The sequence below is a fragment of the Rhinolophus sinicus genome, chromosome 1 (genome assembly GCF_057876585.1).
Source record: "Rhinolophus sinicus isolate RSI-liver-muscle chromosome 1, RSI-T2T, whole genome shotgun sequence".
Classification (NCBI taxonomy): Eukaryota; Metazoa; Chordata; class Mammalia; order Chiroptera; family Rhinolophidae; genus Rhinolophus; species Rhinolophus sinicus.
Genome location: NC_142501.1, coordinates 14,848,655 through 14,870,368, shown reverse-complemented (window position 1 = coordinate 14,870,368; position 21,714 = coordinate 14,848,655). Strand labels below are relative to the sequence as shown.

The window sequence follows — 21,714 nt, the reverse complement described above, 5'->3', positions numbered from 1 at the left end:
ATAAAATGACGCAGAATGTACACAGTCGGCCCTCCACATCCACGGATTCCCAGCTGTGGATCGAAAGCAGGATTTTCCATCTGCTTTTGGTTGACTGAGATGCAAAACTCAGGGACATGGGGGCTGGTTGTACATTTACTGACAAAATCTGCCTGTAAGTGGCACCGTGTGGTTCAGACCTATGCTGTTTAAGGGGCAGCTGTCCGTACGAGTACATATCTTGGTCTCTGACTATTTAATGTCATACTAGACTAGCGTTTCTTAACCTTTTTTCATTACCGATCCCCTAATGAGCCTTTGTACACATTTCCCCCCCTAATCATTCTCCACCATGAAATCTAATACGTTAGATACACTGTATATTTATTTGTATACTGTGGCCCTTTGGAGACGCACAAACCAATGTAATAACTAGGATTTCATTTTGTTTGTCCTCCAAGAACCAACTTTTGCCCTACTGGGGACAATATTGCCCCTGCTGAGAATTCACCACCTAGACTGATAAACCTGTAAATATGGTTTTATCATCAGGACCAGAAAAACTTGCAGTTGCTTGGCTGCAACACTATCTTCATCTCCATGCTAGGGAGGACCTGGCAGTGGGGAGTAGAGATCGTCTGCACTCTACAGCAGAGGCGGTTGTTATGTCCATGTTATAGGTCAGGAAATAGGTCTGGGGGAGTTTAAATTACTTCCAGGTCACAGAGCTAATTTTAATTAATAAAAATTAGCTCTGTGACCTGGAAGTAATTTAAAATTTGGGGAAATTCGGGATTAGAATGGATTTGAGTGCTAAGCCTATTTCTAAAAACAACTTTTATAGGAATGTAGCTCAGATACGTATTCTTTATCTGGTTTCTGTTGAAAAAGAAAAAGGAAATGAAAGGGGAGGAGGAAAGTTGATACAGTTATATTATAAGCTTATGGACTATATTGAATATTTTTAATGTAGCACTTTTTGTGTTGGGTAGGAATAGGCTGCTCATTTGACAAATCAGTTTAAATAATTTTTACTGTGGCTTATAGTACCTAGGTTCTGTTATTTATATTTTTATTTATAAATTTCTCATTACTTTTATAATAGGTCACTGAAGGAAAAAATCTGTTTAAAGAAAATCAGTTTTCACACTTGAAAAAAGGCCATTAACCAAATTGATTTTTAAAATGTCTTGAAATTTGATTTCAACTCAAGATTGTAGTTCATGCAACAAAGATTTTGTGTTTTGCTGCACATCTTGTATTCATTATCGATCAAGTTATAATGAGTGTTTTATTTTATAGGTAGTGAAATACATAAATACGGAATGGGGAGGGAGCAAGCATACACTGATTATCTACTGACATATACCAGGCACTGTGCGTGGAGCTCTGAATTCTAACCACCTTTTTTGGTGCAGTGGTTGGTGGTGTCTCCTTTCCATAGGTGTGGGTCAGAGGGTTCCGTGTTGTACACTTGGTAAATATACAGCAAAACTGAAGTGGGGACGGTAGGTGCAATTTGATGGTACCTCCCATGTTGAAATGTACATAAGAGTCCCCTGGGGACCTTACTGCAATGCAGGTTGTGATGAAGTAGGTCCGTGGTGGGGCCTGACATTCAATGGTTGTACACATTTCCCAGGTGATCAATTCAGTGATCCATGGACCGCACACTTTGAGTAGCAGTGTAGGGGCTACAATGAGTGCTTTGGAGTCAGACTTTGGTTTGTACCCTGCTCTGCCACTTATTATAAGGCCTCGGATGGGCTCTCTAACCCTTGTCCTAGTTTTATTTATTTATTTTTAAAATAAATTTTATTGGGGAACAGTGTGTTTCTCCAGGGCCCATCAGCTCCAAGTCGTTGTCCTTTAGTCTAGCTGTGGAGGGCGCAGCTCAGCTCCAAGTCCAGTCGCCATTTTCAATCTTTAGTTGCAGGGGGCGCGCAGCCCACCATCCCATGCGGGAATTGAACCGGCAACCTTGTTGAGAGCTTGCGCTCCAACCAACTGAGCCATCCGGCCGCCCAAAACCTTGTCCTATTTTTAAAGCAGGGATAATAGTATTTATCTCTTAGGGAGAACTGCTGATTCTAAAGTAAGCTTGAACAATGCCTGGCACAGTTGCTGATACATAGGCATCGTGTGATAAATACTATTATTATTCTGCTAGGATCTAAGCTCCACGAATGCAGTTCTCCAGTATATCCCGCTGCCCAGAACAGATTGGTAGATACTCAGTGAGTCTTTGTTGTGTACGAATCTCACACCACAGCGTTTCCTACTGTGATTGTAGCCTAGGAGCTGTATAGGTTGGGTACAGCTTTAAATTTGCTATCATGGGGTTTTTAGCGCTACATCTAAGGTACAGTTTTCACAGTCACACTCTGTGTACTTCTTCTCCTAGAGACTTTGGTTCATGTCTTGTGGGAATTATTTGTGAAAATTTATTTACTACTTTGATTTGGTTTGGCAGAAGTAGAGGACACCATTTCAAGTTTTTCCATTTGTGTTCTGATTTTTCATTAAAAAAAATATTCTAGGGGAAAACGTAGCCAAGGTATACAAAGATCTTCAGAAGCTCTCTCGCCTCTTCAAAGACCAGCTGGTGTATCCTCTTCTGGCTTTTACCCGACAAGGTGAGCGATAAATTGTCATAGGTCGAATGGCTAGAAAGAGTAGTGAGTTTCCGGACTCTTGGGACTCTGACATATGACTCTTCTCTCTTTTCTCCTAATGAAATTCTGCTCTTTTAAGACGAAGCTTAAGTGTTAATTCCTTAAATGTTATTCACTTCCTCTTTGTATTTCCACAGCATTTTGTACATAACCTTGACGGTATCCCCTTTTCCAGGGTATCATAATTGTTGATACAATTTCTTTCCACCTAAGGTTATGAATTCCTTGAAATCAGGGAATATGTCTTATTCATTTTGTATTCTCATGGCCTAGCACAGGGTCTGGCTCACCATCAGTGTTCAATAAATACATAAATAAGTGATGTAGAGCCTGTAAAGTTGGCCTAAGTTTTCTTGAACAGTGTTTATTGGGACGCTGTGCTCTGCTATGTACTTTGGGTATTCCTGTGTTCCTATCTAATGCTAACAACTTTGAAGTGGATTTTATTCTCGTTATAGATGAAACTAATTCAGTGAGGTTTATCATGGACTCAAGATCCGTGTGTTAGGCAGCTTGCCCTTATTTGTGTTGCAGTAAATAGTACTTAAAAATCTCCGTTACTTCAAGCCAACATTTATTTCTCACTCGTGTACGTGCTGTGAGCAACTTAGCTTTGACTGAAGGAGTGCTTCTTTTCCAGAATGTGCTCTTCTTGCGGGAGAGGGTAAAGAGGGCCAGTGGCCCAGCCGTGTGTTGGTTCTTAAAGCTTTTGCTCAGAAATGATATGCCACTTCCACTTGCCTTTCATTGGGCAAAACAAGTCAAAAATCGCCAAACCTGATGGTAGTGGGGTGTGGAAGTATAATTATGGGGTAGAAAATGATGGAGCATCACAACCTACCAGAATCCTTTAGCTGGTAAATAATTTCAGATTTATACAAATAGATGTGTGGCTTTTATTTGCTATCAGTATGTAGAGGAATAATATTTTAGGTCTCGAGTCGCATGGTGCCAGCGCTATTATTACCATAGTTTTCTTCTTTAGTTGGTAATGAGGAGAGAGAATAATGTGAATTTTAAAGCCCTCGATTGGATTTTGATTATCTTTGCTAGTGGAGAATAGTATCACATATATTCAATGGAGCTAATAATCGAAAACTAATTTTTGACTTTGGAATGTATTATTATTTTCTTGGTTTTGTTTTTGAGTTTATCTAACCCCCTTTTCTTCAGCCTGCCTAATAGTAATTGCTAACACCGGAGTGCTTATTGTGTGCCAGACGTTGTTCTAAGCCCTCTATATGTATTAACACATTTAATTCTCAACTTGGGTAGGTAATATTATTAACCCATTTTACAGAGGAAGAAATTGAGTTAGACAGAGTTTAAGTAACTTGTCCAAAGGCACACGGCTAATAAATGGCAGCATTGGGAGCCAGTTATAAAAGCCATGAGTATCCATTTTCTGTAGTTGAGTAGATAATTTTTTGTTGCATTGAAAACAAAAGAGGCCATTGGCTAATATTTAGAAATTGTCAGAGTTATTTATTTGATCTGTATTAAGTATTTGTTTTTTCATTAAAACATAAGGGACCAAGGGGCTTAGAGTTAGTAGTGGTAATGTAGCTACCCTGCTAAAAGTTTGTCGTAGATGATGTGTGTTTGGATAATTCAGACTGCCATCGAATTTGTTACCTCTCTAGGAAGGCCCAAGTTGGCAACTTAGAATCTGTGGGGAAAGCTGGATGTTCTTTTCTCAGTGATACCTGTTCTTTTTTTCCTTTTAGCACTGAACCTACCGGATGTATTTGGGCTGGTGGTCCTTCCATTGGAGCTGAAACTACGGATCTTCCGGCTTTTGGATGTTCGTTCTGTCCTGTCTTTGTCTGCAGTTTGTCATGACCTCTTTATTGCGTCAAATGACCAACTTCTGTGGAGGTTTTTATATCTGCGGGATTTTCGAGGTGATTTCTATGATGTCATGTTAATAAGAAAAGGGCTCTTCCTTACTGAGGTCTTAATTCTTAATTACTCAGCTTGCCACTTAATTAATTAATAATTAAGTAATTCTTAATTACTTAAGAATTAAGTAATTCTTAATTACTCAGATTTTAGTTATAGGCTTTTTAAAAAGAGTTTCAAATTATCATAACATTGCCTTATTGTAAAGAGACTCTAAGCTTCCTAAACCTTTGCTTATGTCCTGAAAACTCTCCTCATTCAATTTTGTGTTCTTTGCAACACAAATAGCCCCTTAGACTAAGTAGACTATTTCAGGATAGAAAAATGAAAGTGAGATAAGTTTATTCTCTCTCTGTAGACCATCCTCAGTATTGGATGTAGAAATCCGCTGCATTTCTAACTACTTCCACGGTTGTGACCAGGGTACAGCTTGAGAGAGCCCTCCCCTGTGGCACGTTGCTAGGGAAGCTATGTTTCCTTATGGTCACATTCAGGGTGACCTGGCCATCATTGCAGCAGTGATGCCAGAGGAACTTGGGGGATGAGGAGCAGTTATCCAAAATGTAAAAGGATTTCCAGATACAAGCTGGAAGCCTGATTGTGGAACTTCTTTTCTGCCACCACCATTTTACTACATATCAGTGTCTTTTTAAACTGCGGTTTGACCCGGGGTGGGTCATGAAATCAACTTAATGGGTCATTTTACAAAAAAGAAAAGTCAGATTGTATTTATAAAATAGGAGTAAACTTGTATTTCCGTTATGTATACATAGATATATACTGTGTTACGATGTCAAATGTTTGTGGTTCACATCAAAAAGCTTTGAATGTGGTGCCATAAATGACAATATACCACCTGAGCAACTGTGAAAATCTAGGGGTAGGTATCCTTCCCTTTTTAAAGAATTACATATACTTATTTGGATTGTTAAAAAATTTTTCTTCTTTAAAACTTCAAAATGTAAGAAGTGTGAATGACCTGGTTTTGCCTTTTCTTCCTTCTTGATTCCTAAGGTCCCTGCACTGCTTTATTTATGCCAATGAATGCAAAGTTTAAAAGGTTATTTTTTGTCCCAGGAGGCAGCAAATGTCATCTCAGAAATTTAAAAAACGTTATAGACAAAATGAAAAGACAAAATGACTAACATATATGGAAGACCCAACAACAACAAAAAAAGCAGGCTACGATAAAAATACCTGTAAAAGGAACTTTTTACTTGTATCAAGTTCAGGTTTAAAATATAGTCAGTCTCATTTCCAGATTGTAGTTCACAAGCTCAGTTTTGTAATCTGAGTGTTCAGATTTTATCATGAATTTCCCTGTCGATACAATGTTATGGGGCTGGAGCTTTTTGTGTGTGTGTGTGTGTATGTGTCTCCATTTTTTTTTTTTTTTTTAGTTTATTGGGGCGGCAATTGTTAGTAAAGTTATATAGATTTCAGGTGTACACTTCTGCAATACATTATCTATATCTCACATTGTGTGTTCACCACCCAGAGTCAGTTCTCTTTCCATCACCATATATTACCCTCTTCTAGAGCCCCCCCACCCCCTTACCTTCTCGTAACCCTTAAACTATTGTCTGTGTCTATGAGTTTTTGTTCCTTCATTTGTTTGTCTTGTTCTTTTGTTGTTTTCAGTTTTATATACCACATCTCAGTGAAATCACATGGTTCTCTACTTTTTCTGTCTGACTTATTTCGCTTAGCATTATAATTTCAAGATCCATCCATGTTGTCACAAATGTTCCTATATCATCTTTTCTTACCGCCGAATAGTATTCCATTGTGTGTATATACCACAACTTCTTGATCCATTCATCTATCGAAGGACATTTTGGTTGTTTCCGTGTCGTGACCACCGTAAATAAGCTGCAATGAACATTGGAGCACACATGTCTTTATGGATAAATATTTTCAGATTTTTGTAGGTAGATAACCAGGAGAGGGATTACTGGGTCATATGATAATTCTATTCTTAATTTTTTGTGGAACCTCCACACTGCCTTCCATAGCGGCTGCACCAGTCTGCATTCCCACCAACAGTGTATGAGGGTTCCTTTTTCTCCACAGCCTTTCCAACACTTATTATTTGTCTTGTTGATGATAGCCATTCTAACTGGGGTGAGGTGATATCTCATGGTGGTTTTTATTTGCATTTCTCTGAAGATTAGTTATGTTGAGCATTTTTTCAGGGGTATTTGCCATTCGTATGTCCTCTTTGGAGAAATGCCTCTTCAGGTCCTCTGCCCAGTTTTCAATTGGGTTATTTGTTTTTTTGTTGTTGAGTTGCATGAGTTCCTTGTATATTTTGGATATTATTCCCTTATCGGAGGCACTGTTTGCAAAAATCTTCTCCCATTCAGTTGGTTGCCTCTTTATTTTGTCGATGGTTTCTTTTGCTGTGCAGAAGTTTTTAAGTTTGGTATAGTCCCATTCATTTATTTTAGCTTTTACTTCCCTTGCCTTTGGAGTCAAATTCATAAAATGCTCTTTGAATCCAAGGTCCATAAGTTTAGTGCCTATGTTTTCTTCTATGCAGTTTATTGTGTCAGGTCTTATGCTTAGGTCTTTGATCCATTTTGAATTAATGTTGGTACATGGTGACAGATAGCAGTCCAGTTTCATTCTTTTGCACGTGGCTTTCCAATTCTTCAGCACCATTTATTGAAGAGGCTGTCTTTGCTCCATTGTATGTTTTTGGCTTCTTTGTCAAAAATTATCTGTCCATATTTATGTGGGTTTATTTCTGGGTTCTCAATTCTACTCCATTGATCTGTGTGTCTGTTTTTCTGCCAGTACCATGCTGTTTTGATTATTGTAGCCCTGTAGTACAAGCTAAAGTCAGGGAGTGTGATACCTCCAGCATTGTTCTTTTTTCTTAGGATTGCTTTGGCTCTTTGGGGTCTTTTGTGGTTCCATACAAATCTGATGATTTTTTGTTCTATTTCTTTAAAAAATGCCATTGAGATTTTAATGGGGATTGCATTAAATCTGTATATTGCTTTGGGTAATACGGCCATTTTAACTGTTGATTCTTTCAATCCATGAGCATGGAATGTCTTTTCATTTCTTTCTGTCTTCTTCAATTTCTTTTAAAAATGTCTTACAGTTTTCAGCATATAGGTCTTTCACATCCCTGGTTAAGTTTATTCCTAGGTATTTTATTCTTTTTGTTACCATTGCAAAAGGAATTTTTATTTTTATTTTTCTCAGATTTCATTGTTAGTATATAGGAATGCAATGGACTTTTGTACTTTGATTTTGTAGCTGGCAACTTCACTGTATTCATTTATTGTTTCTAATAGCTTTTTGGTGGAGTCTTTAGGGTTTTCTATATATAGCATCATGTCATCTGCAGAGAGTGACAGTTTAACTTCTTCATTCCCAATTTGGATGCCTTTTATTTATTTCTCTTGCCTGAGTGCTCTGGCTAGGACTCCCAGTGGTGTGTTGAAAAGCAGAGGTGACGGGACAGCCCTGTTGTGTTCCTGAACATAGAGCAAAGGGCTTTAGTTTTTCACCGTTAATTATGAGATTAGCTGAGGGTTTGTCATATATGGCCTTTATTATGTTAAAGTATTTTCCTTCTATACCTATTTCATTAAGTGTTTTAAACCATAAATGGATGTTGTATCTTGTCAAACGCTTTTCCTGCATCAATTGGTATATGATTTTTATTTTTATTTTGTTTATGTGATGTATCACATTGATGGATTTGCGTATGTTAAACCATCCTTGTGCCCCTGGTATGAACCCCACTTGGTCGTGATGAATAATCTTTTTAATGCATTGTTGCATTCGATTTGCTAGAATTTTGTTTAGGATTTTTGCATCTGTAGTAATCAGAGATACTGGTCTGTAGTTTTCTTTTTTTGTGTTATCTTTACCAGGTTTTGGTATCAGGGTAATGTTGGCCTCATAAAATGAGTTAGGGAGTACTGTCTCTTCTTCAATTTTTTGGAAGAGTTTGAGTAGGATTGGTATTGGATCCTCTTTGAAGGTTTGCTGGAATTCACTAGTGAAGCCATCTGGTCCCGGACTTTTGCTTTTTGGAAGGTTTCGGATGACATGATTCAATTTCTTTACTGTTGATCGGTCTATTTAGATTTTCCAATTCTTCGTCATTCAGCCTAGGAAGGCTATATGTTTCTAAGAACTCGTCCATTTCTTCTAGGTTACTGAATTTGGTGGCATATAGTCCTTCATAGTATTCTTGGATGATCCTTTGTATTTCTGTGGCATCTGTGATAACTTCCTCTTTTTCATTTCTGATTTTGTTTATTAATGTCTTTTTCTCTTTTTATCTTAGTGAGTCTAGCCAAGGGTTTGTCAATTGCATTAATCTTTTCAAAGAACCAGCGCTTTGTCACATTAATTTTTCCTATTGTCTTTTTGTTCTCTGTTTCATTCAGTTCTGCTCTGATTTTTGTTATTTCCTTTCTTCTGCTGACTGGGTTTCATTTGTTCTTCTTTTTCTAGTTCTTTAAGGTGTAACATGAGGTTATTTATTTGGGATTTTTCTTGTTTCTTGAGATAGGCCTGTCATGATATAAATTTCCCTAATAAAACTGCTTTCGCTGTGTCCCCAAAATTTTGGTAGGATGTATTTTCATTCTCATTTGTTTCTATGTATCTTTTGATCTCTCCTCTTATTTCTTCTTTGACCCGGTCGTTCTTTAAAAGTAATGTTGTTTAATCTCCACGTATTTGTGGTTTTTCCTGCCTTCTTTTGGCAATTGATATCCAATTTCAAAGCCTTGTGATCAGAGAATATGCTTGGTATGATTTCAATCTTCTTAAATTTGCTGAGGCTAGTTTTGTGTCCCAATATATGGTCTATCCTTAAGAATGTTCCATGTACACTAGAAAAAAATGTATAGTCTAATGTTCTAGGATGAAGAGCTCTATAAATGTCAATTATGTCCATTTCATCTAATGTCCTTTAGGGCTGCTATTTCTTTATTTTCTTTTTGGATAATCTCTCCATAGCTGTCAATGATGTATTTAGGTCCTCTACTATAATTGTGTTTTGGTCAATTTCTCCCTTTAGTTCTGTTAGTAGTTGCTTGGTGTATTTCGGTGCTCCCTGATTGGGGGCATAAATATTGATGACTGTTACGTCTTCTTGTTGTATAGTCCCCTTTACCATTATGAAATGTCCATCTTTGTCTCTTGTTACCTTTTTCACCCTGAAGTCTGTTTCATCTGATATCATTATGGCTACACCTGATTTTCTCTGGGTACCATTTGCTTGGAGTGTCAATTTCCACCCTTTCACTTTGAGTCTATGTTTGTCCTTGTAGCTGAGATGTGTCTCTTGGAGGCAGCATATGGTTGAGTTTAGTTTTTTGATCCAATCTGCTACTCTGTGCCTTTTTATTGCTGAGTTCAGTCCATTTACATTTAGGGTGATTATTGATATGTGAGGATTTCCTGTCATTCTATCTTTCGTTTTCTGGTAAGACTGTGTCTCCATTATTTCTTTGCCTTTTTTTTGTTGTCTATTATTTCTGTGTGGTGGTATTCTATGATGTTTCCCTCTGTTTCTTCTTTTATTACGTTATACATTTCAGTTCTGGATTTTTTTTGAGTGGTTACCATTAAGTTTATGTAAAAGAAAGTTTCATATTTAGAGTATTCCATTTTCTTCAGCATGCTTACTTTCTCCATTTATATATTCCGGTTCAGGCCTTTACTCTCCCCCCTTTTATGTTTTGGTTGCCACAAATTATCCCTATTTATGCTGGTCGAATGGCCTCCTTCAGTATTTCTTATAGTGCAGGTTGTGTGTTAGAAAATTCTCTCAGCTTCTGTATGTCTGAAAAGGTCTTTATTCCTCCTTCATATCTAAAGGATATCTTTGCTGGATATATTATTCTTGGTTCATAATTTCTCTCTTTCAATAGTTTGAATATTTGGTTCCACTCCCTCCTGGCTTGTAGAGTTTCTGCTGAAAAATCTGATGATAATCTAATGGGCTTTCCTTTGTAGGCTACCGTCTTCTTTTCGCTGGCTGCCTTGAGAATTCTTTCTTTGTCGTTAATTTTTGACAGTTTCAATACAATGTTCCTTGGAGAGGCCTGTTGGGGTTGAGGTAATTAGGTGTTCTGTTTGCTTCTTGGATTCAAGGATCCAGTTGTTTCCACAAGTTTGGAAAGTTCTCGTCGACTATTTGTTTGAATATACTCTCTGTTCCCTTCTCTCTTTCTTCTCCTTCTGTTATGGGGCTGGAGCTTTTATAAATTTTTCTTCCATGTCAGGGTAATAACTTCTAGAGAGGACACCACTATCTTTTATCCAAACTCTTCATTAGATTTAAAGTTGAAGGGGTTCTTCTTTCTTCATTTCACGTATTTCAAGTTAATAAGTACATTAAAAAATACTTAGTTATGGTCATACGTCTGAGAGTCGAATCATTCATAGCGTGGTTGAGAGAAAACCCAATTATGGAAGAAAACCTCAGGTCAGCTTGACCTCCAGTAATGACCATGGGCTGTTGGACAGACACTCAGGGGTCATCACCCAGTTTAATGTAACCTGAGACTTGGGGTTAGAAGCAGCTCAAATTAGGGGGAGAAGATGAAGTGTGGGACAGTTAGTACAGGAGACAGCAGCCATGTAGCCCTCTGTATCCCTGAAAGCATCACTGCATTGAATTCCCGTGAAGCACAGAGCAGTGAGCACTGCCCTCAGGCATCGAGGGAGGATCTGAGTTAGGTTCAGATGATACAGTGTGTGCGAAACACATGACTCCTGTTCCTTTTTGTGGGTAATGAAGAAGCTTCAGTTTCCTTAGGACAAAAGCAAACCTCTTAATGCTGGATGAATGAAGTATTTTTAAATCTATATTTTTTTCCTTTATAGATGGTACTGGCAGAGGTCGAGACACAGATTGGAAAGAAGTAGGTGTTTTTAAATATCAAGGCTAATATTCATAGCACAGAAATAACTAGTGAACTAATACACGAAGGGTATATTTCTACTTTTATTATAGTGTAATGAAATCTGTTTTCATTAAATTTGTTGCTAATTTTCAGTAAATGAAAATGTTTTCAACTTTTTACTCAGACTCAGTCCTTGTTTCTTGTGAATACACAGGAAAAAATATCTTAACACAGTGATTGTTTTTAACCTTTACTTCATATAAAACATTCTCCTTTCTTCTGTTGCAAAAAATTGTTGAAGTGAATTGGTTTTGTGCTGGAGTAGTCTTCAGCTGTTCAGCTAGTTAGAATAGTACATTATGAAAAGAATAAATGACGTTGTTTTTGTGGATGCCTACTATAAAATACATTGGTAGGATTGAGAAAAACTTGGGATGAAGGACTAGAGAATAATAAAATTCAATGAAAGTCTTCAAATATGTTCAAAATAAGTGCCATCCTCTAAAATAGACATCTACTTTTTGTTGTTTAAATTGAGGTCCATTAGGGACATATTTTAAGTTGAAAAAGTGAATTTAAATGATGTCCCCCACCCTAATACCTTAACTTTATATTTTGTGGCATATTTTCAACAAATATTTTAATTTCCTAGTTTCAGAAAAGGCTGACTTAAGATTGCGTATCAGCTTGAGCGCTCTAGGTTGCAGTCTTGCAAGTCCACGTCACTCAGCGGTCCCTCCCTCCTTTGGGTAGACTGCTGCTCCACGCTGGCACAATTGCTCAGCTGCCGTGTGTTAGCGTCGAGTTTATTTGGTGTGGTATTCAGAGCCTCTGCCTCAGTCCTGCTTACAGACACTGGTAAAAGCTCTCTTCTGGGCACCAGTTTCTTTGTCTGTCTGCCTCGGTAGCGGGGTAGGGGAAGAAGAGTATAGGTCTGAACAAGGAAAACAAATGGAGCTTTGGGGAGACCGCCCAGTCACTTACCAGATCTTGTTCTTGTTTTCCTACAGCTGTACAAGAAGAAGCACAAACAAAGGAAAGACGCTCAGAGAGGGCGGCACGTGATCTTCCCGCCGTTGTCACCCCACCCCATTCCATTTTATCCCAACCCCTTGCACCCCAGGCCTTTTCCTCCTAGCTCTCTCCTTCCTCCAGGAATTATTGGTGGTGAATATGATGAAAGACTAACACTTCCCTATGTTGGGGACCCAATCAACTCACTCATCCCGGGACCTGGGGAGGCACCAAGCCAGTTCCCTCCACTCAGACCACGTTTTGATCCGATTGGCCCATTTCCAGGACCTAACCCCATCCTGCCAGGGCGAGGTGGCCCCAATGACAGATTTCCCTTAAGACCCAGCAGGGGTCGGCCAACTGACAGCCGGCTACCATTCATGTGACTGCTTTGTCATCTCACTTCTGGAGCTTGTTTGCCTTTGCTTTTTACACCTACAGGTGTCATCCTGTCGGGGTGCTCATCGCCAGCGTTCTCTGATCGCGGTGCTGATAGGGGTCCGCACAGAAGCCTTGCAGTAGATGCCTAATTTAAACCCCAGGCTGGAAGGGTCATGGGAGCTGGTGGTTACTGACATCCCCCCTCTGAATTCCCCTCTAGGGTGAAGGTTGTTCACTGATAATGTTCTGCATCAGATTAAAAAAAAGTTACGTGTAAATTTCATGGCAGTCGTGACTTTTATTACAGAAAGTTATGTAATAAATATTCGGAACAGCTTTACAGTGATACTGGGACATGTCAGAATGATCGGAGAACCTGTTCACTGTCACTGGGTTGTTGCAGGGGACTTTTATTTTTGAATGGCACCCTTTCTTCAAGTGAAATAGCTTGCAGAAGCCTGATTTATAAAAGGAATAAAAGAAGAGCTAGTTAGGTTGAACTGGACTTGGGGTGGGTGCTTTAGACACCCACCAACTCGACCCACCGCCTCCCTCCCTGCAGCACTCCCTCAGGCTCCGCAGTGACACGTCCTGGGCTCGGAAGTAGCACTGTCGGATGACTTGTTTCTCGCTTCTGGAGTGGAGTTAGGATTTTTTTCCCCCCATCTGTTGGTGCCTAATTTGTAATCATATAGATGACATCTTTTTAACAACAAAGTGTTACAGCTTCGAGTGGTCAGGTACTTGTTCTTCAAAGATAGCCTCTTACTATTTGAAGAACATTTTTGTTTTTAAGACTTAAAATACACAAAATTCAAGATTTATTTTTTCTACAACAACAAAAAGGCCAAACAAGTGTCTTACCATACAAACAACTATAGAAACATGCTATAGTGGCAAATTAAAACCTGAATCACAACACAGGAATAAAACACTATTAGTATCTGCAGAAACTATTTCAGAATATTGCCAACGTCTTCCTGCTTAAAAAAATAACAAAACTGTTCTGCATATAAGGAAATGGCTTGGAATGTTCTGTGCTGCAAGAATATTTTGAGTCCTACATACATGTGAAAATATTTTTTTGCTACAGATATGTATTGTCTTTTTTTCCATCACAGTGGAGAAAATTCAGTCAATATGGTTTTCCAGAGGCCACGTCGCCTTTAGTAGCTTAATGTATAGGCAAAGGATTGGGGCTGTTGACATTTTCTGTGGTATTATGTAATATCTGAGCTAGAGGACAGCTTTTTAAAAATGAGGGTCCACTAGATGCCATATGGCTTTAATTGGGTCTGGGCTGAAAGAGTCCCCCTGAAGCTTGGATGGGTCCAAATACATCCTAGTTCTGCAATATATCTCTCTGTGCCCTCGGTGCAGGTTGCACTGTGAGGAGTGAGTGGGTGTGTATACGTGTGTGTGTGTGTGTGTGTGTGTGTGTGGTGGGAGTGGGAGGACAGTGATCAGAAGCACCAAATACTAGAAAGCAGTGAGTTTTCAAAATGCAGTCACTTTCGAATGGTCCATAAGAGGTCCGTGAAGGGTGCTGGTGTCCCCCAGGTACAGACGCTACTTTCCAACCTCACCTCGGACTTACTGGCATGTGTTACAAACCTTAGTTTAGGATACTGGCAGTGTGCCATACACCTAAATTTGCATCCTCTCACAATAGTTTATTCTAGATTCTTAAAACAACCCTCAAAGCATTCCCTCTTGAATAGCTAAACTTACAGTTAGAAGCTTGTAAAATTCTTTTCATTAGACCGAGACTTGAGCTTTGTATATTGCTGGTGTATGAGAACAAAGTCACGGTTTGGCAAGAGCCCGATCTCTCATTTTCTGACATCACTTTGATACATTGTAAAGGAAACAGGATAGTTTAGAGCGGGTAAGCATTTTAGTAAGATGCTGTTCTACATCATTGGCTTGTAGCCTTAAGGACTTTGTGACCCTTTATTTCCCCTTTTACTTATTTTTATTAACAGGAGCTTGCCTCCCCCAGCCCGGCCCAGTCTTTGCTTATAAATGAAAGATACGGTTTCACATGACAAGATCAAATCATGGGAGGAGGTAGCCTCTCTTTCCAACTTGTTTGTGATTCCCTATGTAAAAACAGTTGAAATCTGTCCTCTCTCACTCTTTCTTGGCTCTGCTCAATTCTTGAGAGCACTGCTGAGTCTAATATCTTTGTAATTCTTATTCTGATGGAGCTGGACACTCTTCCCTTTGCTCCCTAGACTCAGGGCCCAGCACCACAGTTTGTCTTTCTCCTGCCCTGGGCGGTAGCTGCCGAGTCAGCCTCGGAAGAGGGGGGCGGGTCCCGATCCTCTGCTGTGCTATAAGCATCAACATGGTTAATATGCCCTTGACAGTCTCTGACTGTAGAAGACATGGAGTGGATAAGATTATTGGGAAACTAGGTACGTCATGTAAAATAAAGGTTTACTCCTAACTGAAATGTTTCTTTCCCCTGGGATGCCCCAATTAGTTACAGCACTTAAATTTCTGCTATTCCATAGCAAAATAGGTGAAATGTTAATTGAGAGGCAAGGAAATGTTAACTGTTCTGCTCTAGATTCAAAGAAAGACCACAGAGAGGAGATACTTAACATACGAGAGTTTGGAAATAGAAATTAAAAGTGGGAGGACCAATCAGAATAACAATGAAAAGGTATTTAGGATTTTAAAGGACGAATACACGCGCACATGTTATAGAAGGAATGTTTAGTTTTGATTTGTTTTCTCTTAAAGGAATGCCTCACTAATTTTCAAAAACATTTCCCAGACATTTTCTCTTTTCCTCTTGGCCTGCCGGCCGAGAGAGCTCTGAATACAGATCTAAGTGTCCAGGTGTCATCCATTGTGGCTGCATGTTTTGTCTGGGGAAACATAGGGAGCCTCTGTGCCCTGCATGCGTTGTTTGCTTCGTGGACTGATGTGACTTGCTTTCTGCCCAACCTTCCAGTTTCTAACCAAACCAAAGGTGCCGCTTTCTGTTAGAGTCTAAATATTAGACCGAAACTGAATTTAATCAGTGACTGCTTAGGAGTCAAAGACAGCTTTCACACTTGTCAGTGTGTTTAGTAATCAGCCAGTTTGTTCTCCAGGATAAAAACATTCGGTACGTGAGGAAGTGCTCTTAACCATGAGCTATTCCAATGTAATTAAGTTACTGCTTCTATCTGTACGGCTGACCTAACCAGCTTCCACTCGGACTAACCTGCAGCCTTTCACCAACTAAACACATAAAATGAGCTGCCCACGTGTGTTATGAAGCTGAATGAAGCACGGAGCTCAGTCTGCTCTCCAGCACCGGGAGGGGCAGGGTTCTGAATGGGCACTGTGCCTGCGGGTGGCTCCAGCCGGGCTGTGCTGTGTTGTCATGCGGGGTGTCATGCGGGGGTCTCTGGTCCCGCTCCCTGCAAAAGAACGCAGGATGTGGTGAGGCCAAAAAGGAACACCAATGAGCCACAGGTAGGGGAGTCATACCACTATATTCTGGCTGGTGGCTGGGTTGGAGACACAGGAAGCAGGAGCCACACAATCCGCAGATTCTGCAATCTGCCATCCACTTCTCTGCCAACCAACCAACCAACCCCTTGCTAACTGCAATCCCCGCTTGCTAGTGTAGCCACAGCAGTTATATTAGTGGCCAATGGCTAACGTTACAGCTGATGGCCAACTAGTCACAGCTGATGGCCATCTACTACCTGAGCCAGCACCTTTCCACATGAGGCCGAGAGCCTGGAAACTGCTCTCTGGGGCTCTGTCCCCACACTCTACCCACCAGGGTCTCGTCTCACAATCTACGCGACAAGCGTCTTCTGCAAGGGGCCCTGTGTCAGGAATCCAGCTCATGAGAAAAAGTTCCAGTCCAGTTCAAATAATGTCCCAGGGGGTGTCCCTCAATGTCAACCTACTTTCTGGGCACAGCCAGGGTTTCTCTGGCTACCATCAGTCTTTCTGGGCACAGCCAGATCTCCTGGGCACAGCCAAGGTTCTCAGGGTACCACCAGTCTTTCTACGCACAGCCGAACTTCCTGGGTACAGCCAGGGCTACTCAGGGCACCGTGCTGGAACAACAGTGGCTCACAGTCAAGGTGCTTACATATTCTTGTCGGCACCTGGTCAAGACACAGAAAGTAAACATCCGCCTGCACCCCAACAAAGGGTGTTCCTGCATCACAGTCTCGCTAACGGCCGGGCAAGACACAGGAAGCAAACATCCGCCAGTTCCACCACACGGTGGCACGTTCCCAAGCAAACAGTCAAATGGTCCATCAAATCAGGGATGGAAGGCAATTCCCCATAGTCTACAGTCATTCGCCATGACTGTGCGTCGGCTCTACAACGAGTGCCCTCTCTTCAGGGTGAGGGCTCCAAGTCCTCCTCAACCTTGGGGTGAGGGACGACCTTGACCTCACCCGCATCCTCCACCAAGGACTCAGCAAGCGTTTCCTCCTGGGACTACAAGTCCCACATCTGGGCCTCAGCAAGCACTTCCCAGCTCACAGGACCGCAACGACCTTTGCTTTCTCTGGCCTATGCTGGTTGGGGAACTGCCCATATATTCCCACCCCGCCACAGGGGTCCAACTCCTGAGAACAGTGGCCACCAGGCACCACACATTGTGTGGGGGCCACCTGTCCTCCTGCCCAGAGCCAGACACCATTCCTACCTGGCCGGAATCCTGCTCGCCATGCCAGGCGTCTGATTGGGTGAAGGCTTCAGTATAAGATGTCCACAACCCTTGGAGCCTACAGCAGCAGCAGACCACCAAAAGGAAGGTGACGCCTGCCATGGCCAACAGGGTGGCGTGCCCTCCAGAGGCTAGAGAGGCCCACCAATTCACCGAGGGCTCACATGTCTCCCAGGCAGACCGTGCTTCCTGTTCCCGGTGCTGCTCCTCACGGGCTTCCCGAAACTGAGGGTCCATACGCACAAGCTGCTCCACCACCTTTCGGTGAATTTCAGCCGACACCACATCCTGCTCGCTGCGCCATGTGTCATGCGAGGTCTCTGGTCCCGCTCCCCGCACAAGAACGCAGGACATGGTGAGGCCAAAAAGGAACACCCACGGAGCCATAGATAGGGGAGTCATATCACTATAATCTCGCTGGTGGCTGGGTTGGAGACGCAGGAAGCAGGAGCCACACGATCTGCAATCTGCCATCTGCTTCTCTGCCAACCAACCAACCAACCAACCAACCAACCAACCAACCAACCAACCAACCAACCAACTCACCCCTTGCTAACTGCAATCCACGCTTGCTAGCTCAGCCATGGCAATTACATCAGTGGCCAATGGCTCACTGGTTACAGCTGATGACCAACTAGTTACAGCTGATGGCCATCTACTACCCGAGCCAGCACCTTTCCACGTGAGGCCGAGAGCCTGGAAACTGCTCTCTGGGGCTCTGTCCCCACAGGTGTCCAGTGCGTGGTGTAGGTGCTCATGGGTGTCCCTGGTCCTGGGCCTTCACTGTACAAACTGGTATTGTCCTGGGCTGCTCACCACAGCCTCGTCTGACAGGCTGACAATGGCACCTCGTCCCCTCCCATCCCAGCCGTGGCAGACCTGCAGTCCCCTCAGCGCTGTGTGGGCCATGCTCACCGTGGGGGAGGTCTCAGGACCCCCCGATTCTGCTTGCTCCCATTCCTTTTCAGACTCAGTTTAGAGTCTGAAACCTCTTCTCGAGGGTAAAAAACCTGCCGTAGATTTTCTTCAGTGTCTTAGCCCATCTTCCTAATCTCCCTGTTGCTTTGATTCTGTTTCTGGGCAAGTGACTTTCTCGCATTGATACCCTGAGAAAAATAGCCTTTTGCTTCAATCTGCACACTTCACTTAAATTTTATCAATTCCAATCTAAACATGTCCTGACCACCTACTGTGTGCCAAGCAGTGTCCCTTGGCTTGACTCACCCAGCTCATTTCCGAGATACCTGCACCAGCTGGCTCTTTTCTTAAACTCTCACAGCAAATTCGGAGAACTTTCAGAAGCTAGTTGATGCTCAGCTCCCAGGGTTTGAGGCTGGACCTGTGACCATGTGCGTGAAGAAGGCCCGTCACCCCTGACATTTTAGAGGTAGAATTAGGTGCCCCATCAGCAGGGACTGAACGCTGGGAGGGAATGCAGTCATGATGTAGAGAACACGGAATTAATGGACGAGAAAGCTGATTTTACAGTTAATGAAACTATGCTACCATTTTCTCGTGCTCCTCGGAGGATGGTGTGGAAGAAGTCATTTGCTCTGGCTGGCGGAGGTGTCCCCTGACGCTGCGTGTTTAAACCCCCACTCATTGTGCTACACGTTCGCACAGAACAAATGGATCTTTGTCAGATATTTCAGCCTCACCGAGTCAGCTGGGAGGGAAAATGCTAGTCTTTCTTTGGGTAACAGTGGTGACACAAAGCAAAAAAAACAACAAACACAACCTTGCAGAATCTCTCCAGCGTGACTCTCCTCTCACCCCTGCTTTTGGTCCATTTCCATTGTAAAAATGTCAGTTACTAAAGGTTAAATGTTTGGAAGGGATGCGCTAGCCTGTAGGACAAAACAGTCTTTTTGGGCATCTATGGTCTCCACGAGACCATTTGTGGTTTCGTCATTCAGACACAGACCAACGGGGAAACTTTATTTAAATGTGTTGGTTATAAACTGGTGTTAGGTCCTGGACCGTCTGTGCGTGGTTATACAAATCAGAATGTCTGGCCGGATAAAGGAGTTTGTGCTACTGTAGTTGGACTATGTGGGAGATACAGTTGGAATGTTGAGATGTTTTTAGGGACAAGGGACAGAATTTAGGAAAATGGGAAAATGGAAGCCATGTGGTCACTGCGTGTGAAACCACTAGTTTTGCCCACCAAGGAGAGGGTCCCTGGCTGTAAGGAACTCTACCCATCCTGTTTCTCAGAGAGCGGCTTTCCCACACAGCTCAGCTCAGGACTGCTGGTCTAACTTCCATACGCATTCAGAACACTTGGGGAGACTCACAGCGACAGAGGTTTGGGCCTTCTGACAGGAAATTCTGACTGCTTTGGTCTGACATGAAGTGAGCTATACACACACTTTGGGAACGGTTGTCTTTGTTGTGTGTTTTGAGCTGTATTTTATTACTAAATGAGAAATGGGTGCAATTGACTTTTTCCCATCTTAATCTCCACCATAAAAGAGTGACAATTGCTGAGGTGTTCTCTGTTTTCTTAATCTTCTCAAAGTGAGGGCTTTGTGATGCTACAGCACGCCCCACAAGTTTTCCCTCACTTTTCTTTCTATTCAGTCTGTAGCTCTGGGCCAAGGAGACTTTCATTTTTACCCATATTCCCTCTCTCCCTTCCTTGTAAACAGTGAGGGGAAGACAAGTCTTAAGTCTCAAGGGGGGCTGTCAGGGGATAATATGGCTGTTGTAATATTCTGGCCTCTTTGGGGGACCAGGAAGCTGATGCTGGCACCTGCAATGTTTCTAGCACCAGGGGCTTGGTGACTGGGGACACCCTTGCTCCCCATCTGCGCCTAGGAGGCAGTCTGATACAGGGGAAATAGCACAGGAAAGGGAGTCAGGACGACGCTTTCCAGCTCTGGAGTTAACTTGTTTAGTCCAATAAGTTCGGGTGAAACATAAGGTTAATATCTTTGCTGCAGGAATTCCAAGAGCCTTTGTCATGTAACGTGTACTACCAATCTCAAAAAAAAAAAAAAAAAGAAGAAGAAAGAAAAAAGGATGTATAAACAGTGTTTCCTAAATATGTTTGGCCATGGGTATCTTTTGTAACGGAGTAACCTACCAAATGCTGTACAGAGTTTGTGAAATGCCCACCTAGAAGTTACTATAATTGCGCTTTCTGGTCCTGCGTCATTGATCTGCTGATTCTCTCCGGTTCCTCATATATCCTTGAGGAGGAAACAACATTCCTGGTAGGAATTCAGAAAGAATTCCTGGTGGTGTAACAGCAAGGGTGGAGGAGCCCTAACCTAACTCCTTCCTGGGGACGCTGCGGGCATCTCTCTCCTCCGGGAACTAGTAACGCTTCCTAAAAGAACCTGTGGTCAGCTCGTGGCTGTCCATGCCGGGTGTGAGCAGCATTTCTGTTGTGTTCTGAAAGGCCTCTCTTGTCACACAGGATCTGGTTTCTTTCCATTGTCCTCAAGGACCCCAGGTGGTTAGGCGAGATGGGGGCCTTTGCCTGCCTGGTCTGAGGGGCGGTCTGTCTAAAGCCTGGATGGAAGGAGGCATGGGTGGGTGATAGGTTCTCCTGGCTGGGCTTTTCTCCTTGTGTTGGCAAAACACTGTCAAAAGATTATTGCCTCCTATGTTGCTGAGGTCCGACAGCAGTGTCTGCGTTGGATGGAGATGGGGCAAGGCCTCGAGGGGGACCTTTGCCCAAAGGCAAGACACACTCTAACAAGAGATGTGAAAACTAGCACAGACATCTCACTCGGTGTGCTGAGGCAAGGAAGCAAGCATCTGAGTGGCAGGCTGATGGGATGCCTGGCCCAAGGCCCATTTTGTGGAACCTGGAGGCTACCAGAGGCCCACCACTCAGTTGGACGACACTGGAATGTCATGATGAAGGGACGTGGGAACACACATAGATACTCAGTTCCTGGGTCAAAGGCATTTAGAAAGTATATTCTCAGGCCCTCCATTCTGTTCCCATCAGGAACCAAGGCTGAGAAGGAAGATGAGGCAGGACAGGGGAGAAGGTAACAGAGCACCCCCCTGCCCCCCGAATGCACAGAGTTAGTCAGAGAACAGGCTGGCGAAAGACTTTCTCAGGTTGCGGATGGTTTCAGCCTTCGCTTCGTCTTCACTTGGGGTCCCGCGCTGGGAAGTGTCAGTTGTGCTGAGGCTGTTTGTCAGGGACTGTGATTTG

At 42.3% G+C, this 21,714-nt stretch overlaps 2 protein-coding genes across 3 annotated transcripts in view; one reads left to right on the top strand and one right to left on the bottom strand.

The window, feature by feature from the left end:
• Positions 1-13,116, top strand: part of FBXO7 (F-box protein 7) — a 26,253-nt gene extending 13,137 nt beyond the window's left edge. For both annotated transcript variants that reach the window (XM_019728424.3, XM_019728425.3), the window contains exons 6-9: positions 2,520-2,615; positions 4,382-4,558; positions 11,424-11,461; positions 12,454-13,116. In XM_019728424.3, the coding sequence (XP_019583983.3) occupies positions 2,520-2,615; positions 4,382-4,558; positions 11,424-11,461; positions 12,454-12,843 (701 nt within the window). In that variant the 3' untranslated portion in view covers positions 12,844-13,116. The remainder of the gene's footprint in view (positions 1-2,519; positions 2,616-4,381; positions 4,559-11,423; positions 11,462-12,453) is intronic.
• SYN3 (synapsin III) overlaps positions 13,117-21,714 on the bottom strand; it is a 409,774-nt gene continuing 401,176 nt past the window's right edge. The window contains exon 13 of the mRNA XM_019728421.3: positions 13,117-21,714. Within this exon, the coding sequence (XP_019583980.2) occupies positions 21,582-21,714 (133 nt within the window). The 3' untranslated portion in view covers positions 13,117-21,581.